The following is a 9,094-nucleotide window of genomic DNA, read 5'->3' as shown; positions in this document are numbered from 1 at the left end:
TCTGTCCGAAATGTGAAATTACGAAACTACCCCTGAATCCGAACATGTATCGTGCGATCTCAGCCGTTGATGTGTTTTGACGATTCCACTTTTCCTGGGGGGGGGGGGGCAGGGGGGGCAGCACCGGAGCAAAAGCGTGTAGCTACAGGTCATCCCGGGGATGCCCAGGCGTCTGGTAGTTTTCGTTTGATGTAGCCTTTTGGGTAGCATCTTAGAAGCGTCCTTTCTTTTATTTTTTGGAACTCTCTTTAGATTTCTTTCTTTCTGTTTATTTGTAGCGGAAATTTTGGTTTTTGTTAAAGGAAATCGGAGAGGAGACTCACTTTATATAACACAATCGTCACGCTGAAAAAAATTATATCTCCACACTACCTCCCGTTGAAAGAGAATATTTTAGTGAGACACACAACACAAGATAGCTAATACAACTACTCTCATAATACAAAATTGAGCTCTTTTACGGTGATTGGCACGGAACTTTGGTTCCGTCTAACTAAATTGTGGTTCCGTCTAATCTAATTTTTCTTGACCGTTGATTAAATCAGTGATAACTTTTTCTGTAACTCCTACAATACTACGATAATTCTGAAAGCACGTTTTAAACTCCAACTCATTGAATCTGTATGAAACCAAAATCAAAAGGGATAGAAAAGGAAAAACGGGCAGAACAGAAACGAGTTGACTCGTCTTCCAGAGCGACAGCCGCCGCCCCTCAGCCGCCGCCGCCGCCCCGGAGCCGCCGCCGCCCCGCAGCCTCCGCCGCCCCGGAGCCGCCGCCGCCACGCAGCCGCCGCCGCCACCGCGAGCCGCCGCCCCTCCCCCGTCGCGGGACTCACAGCCCCGGCCTGTCCTTCGAGCGTCGACACCCCCTCTCCTCCGCCGCGAGCCGCCACGCCCTGCTCCCGTCGCGGGACCCGTCTTGTCCGCCGCAGCCGAGAGCCGCCGCCGCCGCCCCTTCCTCCGTCGCGGGGATCGCCTGGAGATTCACTGTCCCTTCATCTCCGTCGCCACCCCCTCCCCTCCGTCACGGGGATCGCCGGGGGAGTCACTGGCCCATCCCCTCGGTATCGGGAATCGGCCGGAGCTTCGCTGGGATCGCCGGGAGCATCGCTTCTGTGGACGTCGGTAAGCTCCGATTCATAAAATTTGCACACAAAGTATTAAGATTGCTTTGTTAAAATTGATCCAGCACATTGCTTTGTTCTTCACAAAGTATTAAAATTGAGCCAGCACATTGCTTTGTTCTTCACTGCGGAACCACAGTATTAAAATTTGCACACAAAGTATCATCAAAGGAGTCTCTTGTAGCATTGGATGGGTTGGCCGGTCGACGCGCATTACTGAGTAAATCTATACTACTAATGTAAGGGTCTCAAGATCTGGTGCCTGCCCATGTGGTAATGGTGACAAGAATGATCGTGTGTTGGCGTCCTTCAATATTGATACATTGGCTTAATCCTTGAACTAAGCCCTATCATTTTCCGCTGTTTGATTAGCTTTGACCTCTTCGGGCACCGTCTGTCAATGCTTTAGCTATCTGCTGTGTACAACATCTGCTGAAACTGAACCTGCTTGCTTCTTGCCATGCAAGTGCACCCATTTGTTCTCTGAAGTCTGAAACTTGGTGTCAGCTTTGCGAGTGTTTTTTCTTTTTCTGTTGCAATTATAGATTGTTAATTATATTAACACAATATCTAGATTTTTAAAGTCCTACCTGGTACATAGTGTGTAACAGTGTAAGTTTTATTTTGGTACTGTGCTTTAGCTGAGTCCCGCCAAAACAAGTCTTCCATTTTTATACATAGTGTTCTGAATCTGTTGAGCTTGCAGTCTGATGCTGCTTTCTCCAAATATGCATGAAAAGTACCGTAAGTATCACTGTATCAGCTTACCCATGTGCTCAGATATATGAGCAGCAAATAAATCAGCAAGATAACGCGATACTGTAATCAACTATACGAGAGTCCAGTTTTTAATAGATGATCAACAGTTTGGCATGAAACTGAACCTGGTTGCTTCTTGCTATTACATGTTCACCACTAGATACAATATTGCTGGTAGGGCTAGTTGTATATTTATGGCAAGTGTATGGCCTCGGATGCTTTGTTTGACTGGTACCATTATAGCTATGAACTTAACCATTCTATATCGTAGTATATAATCAGGTAAGGACTAGTTGTACATACAATCTTTTTTAAATCGTTAATGATTCACGTATAATATTGTCCTCGGTCTTTTCTGCTTTATACTTGTACCGTGATTAAAAATATGAATTGTTAGTTTGTATGTGATATGCAGGAAGATATGGCTGATATGAGCGGGGATTGTAAAGAGTACCATGAGATCGTTATCAAGACGTTTGTTAGCGAGGAAGACGGATTCAATTTCTACAACAGTTATGCTCTTGAGAAAGGATTTAGCGTGCGGAGAAGCTACGTTGAGTGGGATGAAGCCAACAAGGAGATAATTTTGAGGAAATTTGTGTGTAGTCGCGAAGGTTGTCGTGAAGAGAAGCACATGAAGAGGAAGAGAGCAGATATGAAGAGGAGGCCACGGAATATCACTCGTGTTGGGTGTAAAGCCAAACTGGTCATCGCAAGAGCCGAGGAAACAGGGCAGTGGTTTGTGAAGGATTTTATCGATGTACACACGCATAAACTGGCCCCAGGGGATATTGCTTGCCTGCTACGTTCACATAGAAGAATCAGCGCCGAGCAGAAAGCGGACATTATAGAGATGGAAACTGCTGGGATCCGCAAACACAAAATCATGGATGTATTGCGCATGCAATGCGGTGGTTTCGATAAGGTTGGATGCACGACAAGGGACATTTATAATTTCTGCCATCAGTACAAGCAGGAAACAGTTGCTGACGGTGATGCTCAAACTGTGATCCGTCACATGATGGCGCGTGAAGAGAGAGATCCAGGTTTTTTCTTCAGATACCTGGTTGATAAAGATGATCATCTGAAGGGACTGTTCTGGTGTGATAGTCAATCCCGGCTTGACTACAAGGCTTTCGGCGATGTTGTTGTTTTCGACAGCACCTACAGGACCAATAAGTACAATCTGCCATTTGTGCCGTTTGTTGGGTTGAATCACCACCGCAGCACTGTTATTTTTGGATGTGGTATTATTTCCCATGAGACGACGGAGGCGTACGAGTGGATGCTGGAGGTCTTCAGTGAAGCCATGTCCCAGAAGCACCCAATATCTGTGATCACCGACGGGGACCTTGCAATGCAGAGAGCAATCAGGGTGATCTGGTCTGACTCGAACCATAGGCTGTGTGTATGGCACATTCAGCAGAACATTGTACGTCATCTTAGTGATGACAAGGTTAAGGAGGAATTCAGATCTTTCATATATGATTCCTCTTCCATTGCCGAGCATGAGAGCAAATGGCTAGATTTCTTGGAAAGGAATAAAGTAACAAGTGAGGAGTCGTGGCTGCATCAGATGTATCAGATGAGGAAGCTGTGGTGTGCCCCATATCTGGCGGGCCGTTGTTTCTTAGGATTGAGCAGTAATCAGCGGAGCGAGAGCTTAAACTCTGTCCTTCATACGCATCTTAGTTCGCAGATGACATTATTTAAAATGCTAGAGCATTATGAGCGTTGTCTTTCGACACGACGCTTGAATGAGACGGTCCTAAACATCGTGTCCTTGCAGTCCGTTCCATATACAGAGCCGGATGCTTCAAGTCTTGAGGTACACGCTGCAATGGTTTTCACATCTAGTGTGTTTAAGATGGTCAGATATAGCTTAGATGCTGTCAGCAAATGTTTTATGAGCAATATACTAGATGGAAGTGACCTAGATGGATCCGACTTGGTTACGTTTGTTGTGGCTAAGAAAGATAGAAGAGAGAAGAAGTTTGAAGTGCGCTCTGTGGAGAAAGAAGGCTCTCCGTACAGGATCAGTTGCTCTTGCCGTAAGCTGGAATGCGTAGGCACACCATGCTCCCACATACTGTACGTATTAGGAACAATTAAAGCAAAAGAACTTCCTAGGTGCTGTGTTCCCACCAGGTGGACGATGAGTGCAAGGTCTGCATACCCTCTTCCGAGCAGAAATAGTGGCATGTATGACTATTCGAAAAGCCTGATGAGGTACCGTGAGTTGCGGAAATTGAGTCACGCGGCATGTTTCAGGGCATGTCAGTCGGACGAGGCGTACCATCGTCTTGAGATGGTTCTGAAAGCACCAGACGACAGCATGGAATCAACTAGTGGTCAGAATGAATCTATTAGGTTTGGCCCGGTGCTGCCTCTAACTGAGCAAACTGTTCCTGGGGATTTGGGGAAGGTTCTGGATCCCTTGTGTGTGCAAGGCCGAGGTGCGCCGAAGAAAAGGCTGCAGGCAAAGATGAAGAAGCCAAGATCAAAGGGCAAATGTGGCTATTGCGGGGACGAGGGTCACAATGTTCGTACATGCAAAAAGTTGAAAGAGGTAGAAAATATATCTGATCTTGTTTCGTGTGTGTGCATTAGTCATTAATGTGGTGTGTGCCATTAATGGTTCCTTCTGTTGTGTAGGACAACAAGCTGCGAGAAGAAGCTTTATGACGGGTGCATTTGAAGTCTGATTGTAGAGGTATTATTCTTGTCTGATCTTTGTGCTTCACTTTCTATCAACTTGTCAGTGATTTCAAGAAAAAATAAAAAGAAAACATGTTATCTCTGTATAGGTGGAAGCATCTTGCGTAAATTTTAATTTCAATAACTCATTCTGCTTGGAAAATGAAGTTGCAGGAAACCAAATCCAGTTTCAGCATCTAGGCTTGTGGGGAACACTCATTCTGCTTGTGTAAAACTCCCTAATTACTTCAATTTGTCTTCGTCTTGGAAGCATATACTTTGCTAGGAAACTTGCATTTCTTTCATATCGTGACGAAGAGTCGGAAAGAGACCTGGTAAGCCTGTGAGTACCGCATGGCACGTGAACTTCTAAATTACTAACACAACTATTTGTAAATCAGGTGTTGTCCATTCAGTCGTGCATTAACGAAGCCGTGAACACTGGCTGGGTAACAACGTCTAAGCAGATCAATATTGCCAAGTGGAAAACCGTATGCTATACTAACATACCACAACAGAAGGATGGGTATGTGATGCTTGCTAAGTTATTACTCACCTGCACAAGATTACCAAAATTTTACTTTACATTGCAGCCACTCCTGTGGGGCGTACACGTTGAAATACATGTTGTCATGGGACGGAAATGAAATGATGGATTATTTCACGCAGGTCAGTGTGAAAAAACTATTTCATTTGCACCCATTAATTTTCTATGCCTTCAAGGCTATGCTAACATCTACGTCGGTATCGAATTTAGGCGCTGATAGATATTTTTAGCTTCAAAATATGCTCAAGGCTGCTGCGTTCAGATTGCAACCCGCTTCGAAAAGAATCCTACAAGAAACCTATAACGGTTAGTGCTACACAGCCAACGTTTCATGTCACATATTTCCTACTTTTCATGAATGCAACTGACACACCGCTTTCTGCTGTACAGAAAGAGAACTATACTGCCAGCATTGCACAGGATCCTAAAGATGTGGAAGACGACATCAGGGAAATCAGCAATCCTAATGTTTCCGAGAAACCCAAGGAAGACGTCGTCATGGAAACCAGCCCTCCTAGACCCAAGCGCAAACGTGGCCGTCCGAGAAAAGTAAAGACTAACACTCCAACCGATACGGTCGAACAAGAAATTGCCACCGAGACTCCCGCTGGACTTGCCGACGGCAAACGCATACGCAAACCATCAAAAACAAAGACCAGCCCGTACACAACACCATGAAGTTTGATGTGGTCTCTAAATGAGATGAATGATCTTATTAGCATTTTTTTTTCAATTTTCAGTTGTTTTTCACTTATTATTTGTACGCTACTACTTCTAAGCAACTGTTATAGCTTACAAAATTCTCGTGACCATCACCTATTATTTTTAAGCTTCCGATAAGTTTGAAGTTGCTCAAACGGTGATGAATGATCTTATTAGAATTCTCTTCAATTTTCCAGTTGTTTTGACTTGTTATTTCTATGCTACTAGTTCTAAGCAATGTTATAGGTTACAAAATCCTTGTGATCATCAGCTGGCTTCCGATAAGTTTCAAGTTGATAATAAGGGCTGATGTTATCAGTATGATTAGTACCACAGTTATTGTATATAAAGGTTGACTATATCACTATTCACAAACGCCAAATGAACAAGTTCCAACATCATTAGAAGGCATTTTTATTGTTTCACCATACCGCTTCTGATTTTTCTGTTCATCGGTAATGTGGTAAGCATAGTAAGATATTTGCTCCAGTCACAGCTACACATTACCTTAGATCAAACACATGCACCTGCCGTCTTACCTCCTCTCATCAGATGGCTCAACAGAAAAGTCCTCACCAGTGGCCTGGACCTAGAAACAGAATTACAAAAGTTCAGTAACAGAAGCATCAGAGAATATTAGTCCAAAATTGAAAATTTCAAGAACAGGGGAAAGAACTATCGGAGGAGGACAACCTTACAAGATTATGCTTCTTAAGTGCATTCAGATTCTTGTCATTGTCGTTTTGCCACAGTTCACACCACCCATGTAGCTAACGATATCAGAACAATCATACCTTCTGTATCCTGATAAGCACAGGGCATCAGAAGAAACGCCGAAGATAAATCAAATACTGGAGATACATCAAATACTGATAAGCACAGGGCATCGGAAGTAGGCTATACTAAGGTCACCTGGCATTTTGGCAATGATCGATGCCTTACCGGGCATGTGAAGTTGCGCCGAAGCGGCCGCCGCCCACTCCTTCCTCCCCTAGCTCCGTCGGCCGACAGCCACCCGCCGCCGCCACCGCTTCTCTTCTCGCCGGTCACGTTACACGCCGCAGCCGCCGCTCCTCCCCTCTCCGGCCTCTACAAACGTCGCTGCCGCCGCTCCTCCCCTCCTCAGCCGCGGCGACAAGCGCTTCCCACCATCCCATCCCCTTCGTCGGCGGACAAGACGGGTCCCGCGACGGGAGCAGGGCGTGGCGGCTCGCGGCAGAGGAGAGGGGGTGTCGACGCTCGAAGGACAGGCCGGGGCTGTGAGTCCCGCCACGGGGGAGGGGCGGCGGCTCGCGGTGGCGGCGGCGGCTCCGTGGCGGCGGCGGCTCCGGGACAGGCTCCCCTCCGTCGGAGGGCAGCCGTCTCCGCCCCTGCCTCGCGGGGATCGACGGGGCAGGCCGGTCCGTCCCCTTCCCCTCCCCTCCATTAGATGGCCGGGAGAGACCCGCCGCCGCCGTCCCCTCCGTCACGGGGATCGCCGGGACTCCGTCGCCGTCCCCTCACCGTCACCTGCGTCGCGGGGATCGCCGGGGCAGGCTGGTCCGTCCCCTTCCCCTCCCCTCCATTAGATGGACGGGAGAGACCCGCCGCCGCCGTCCCCTCGCCATCCCTTCCGTCGCGGGGATCGCCGTGACTCCGTCGCCGTCCCCTCGCCATCCCTTCCGTCCCGACGCCAGTACTAGTCGCAGCTGTGGAGAGAGTGAGAGAGACTGAGCTGAGCGGCTGTGAGAGAGACGAGCGGATAGTACTGATAATATGAGGGGTGGTTTTTTTTTGGTCTACACCGGGCAGATTTAAGATATGTGTAAATATGAGGTGTTTTTTATAATGTTGGTAAATTATATTTGAGGTTCCGGTCCCACAAATTTTGGTTCTGGTCCCGCGGTTCCGGTTCCGTCAATTTGGTTCCGTCTAATTATCACCGTTAGATCGGGGCAGATGAACGGTTATTAAAAATGCCAATCACCCTAAAACTTGTATACAAAATTTGAACACGATACATAATTTTACTCGAATAGCTCCCTCCGTCCATAAAATGAAGTCTGAAATTTGTAAAATATGTATGTATCTACACACATTTTAGTGTGTAGATACATGCAAAGTTGAGACATCCTTTCTACCAATAGAGGGAGTATTTTATATGGTTAGTAATGCACACCCTTATTTTAAATTCAGGGGTGGGCAATTTGCCTGACACTGTTATGGAATGAAAACACGGCACGTCTGGCTTAGTTAGGCAACAGATGCACTGGACGATAATTGTTTCACCTTTGTTCTTGCATCCCCTAGGAGACACATTATTAACTTAATCTTACTCTCATCTGACGATAAATCAACCGAAGTTGTGTCGGCACGAGCATCTCGGTAGCTCCTTCGGGTATCAGGGCGACCTACATATACAATATATATCCTATACATATACAATATCCTATACTTGTCAGCTCACAAAATATGCAAGTATATATACCTCGTATATATACATGGATAAGTCGATTTTCTAAAAGATAGTGGATAGTTGTGATGATATGCTTACAGTCTCCACCGACAAGAAGGCACACCATCAACACATGAGCAATCACGTTCACCACGCTGGCCTCCTTCACTGGTGGAAAAACAGGCTTCCGGGAAGCCCCATAAGTCGCGACGGTGAAGGAACCGCGACTAATGGGGTCTTTAGTCGCGGTTCGTGTGGCGAACCGCGACCAAAGGCCTGGGCCCAGGGCGCTCGGTGGCCAGCCGGTGCACGTGGGGGGTCTTTAGTCGCGGTTGGCCAGGCCAACCGCGACTAAAGGTGCCCGAAGGCCTTTAGTCGCGGTTGGCCAGGCCAACCGGGACTAAAGCCCCTCCCCTATATATACCCACCCAGCAGCCAACACTTAGCCATTTGGTGCCATTCTCTTCACAAGCTTCACAAGTGGGTGTTAGGTTTGCTTTTGGTTCCTCTTATGCACATAAGGTGTTTGATGAAATGCCCCAAGAGCATGAAACAAACATGATATGAAGTGTTGGAGCCACACTTGAGCTTTCTCATTTATTTTTTCCTCCTCGATCGCGGTTAGCAACTTGAACCTTTGATGTGTCGTTGATAAAATGTGCATGTGTGTGTAGTTCATTGTTTAATTTATATTGTTTGTAGCTAGTTAGTTTAACAAATGCATATGATGGTTAATTATATATTTTATATTATAATAATGCAGATGAATCGACAATGGATGTACGGTAACCGACTCTCCGGCGAGTTCAGTGCGGGTTTGAAAGATTTCCT

At 46.5% G+C, this 9,094-nt stretch overlaps 1 protein-coding gene and 1 long non-coding RNA gene across 2 annotated transcripts; one reads left to right on the top strand and one right to left on the bottom strand.

Annotated features, from left to right (window-relative positions):
* The first annotated feature begins 601 nt into the window (after positions 1 to 601).
* On the top strand, positions 602 to 5,942 carry LOC127327674 (protein FAR1-RELATED SEQUENCE 5). Its single transcript, XM_071824989.1, has 8 exons — positions 602 to 1,125; positions 2,299 to 4,452; positions 4,539 to 4,596; positions 4,691 to 4,915; positions 4,982 to 5,106; positions 5,174 to 5,249; positions 5,338 to 5,433; positions 5,518 to 5,942. Exons 2-3 carry the CDS (start codon positions 2,305 to 2,307, stop codon positions 4,566 to 4,568), a joined length of 2,178 nt encoding a protein of 725 aa, XP_071681090.1. The 5' UTR covers positions 602 to 1,125; positions 2,299 to 2,304; the 3' UTR covers positions 4,569 to 4,596; positions 4,691 to 4,915; positions 4,982 to 5,106; positions 5,174 to 5,249; positions 5,338 to 5,433; positions 5,518 to 5,942.
* Positions 5,943 to 6,104: 162 nt separating this feature from the next.
* LOC127327675 (uncharacterized) lies at positions 6,105 to 7,564 on the bottom strand. Its single transcript, XR_007868675.2, has 3 exons — positions 6,772 to 7,564; positions 6,523 to 6,633; positions 6,105 to 6,418 (listed from the first exon to the last, which is right to left on the bottom strand). It is a non-coding gene; the product is annotated as an uncharacterized lncRNA (long non-coding RNA).
* Between the last annotated feature and the right edge of the window lie 1,530 nt (positions 7,565 to 9,094).

This window comes from Lolium perenne, chromosome 1, assembly GCF_019359855.2.
Source record: "Lolium perenne isolate Kyuss_39 chromosome 1, Kyuss_2.0, whole genome shotgun sequence".
NCBI classification, from domain to species: domain Eukaryota; kingdom Viridiplantae; phylum Streptophyta; class Magnoliopsida; order Poales; family Poaceae; genus Lolium; species Lolium perenne.
This window is presented reverse-complemented; position numbering and strand designations above follow the sequence as displayed.

Coding starts and splice junctions, on each gene's coding strand:
- LOC127327674 (XM_071824989.1), top strand. CDS start 2,305: ATGGCTGATATGAGCGGGGATTGTAAAGAGTACCATGAGATCGTTATC. Junction 4,453..4,538: donor CATGCAAAAAGTTGAAAGAG/GTAGAAAATATA, acceptor TCTGTTGTGTAG/GACAACAAGCTGCGAGAAGA.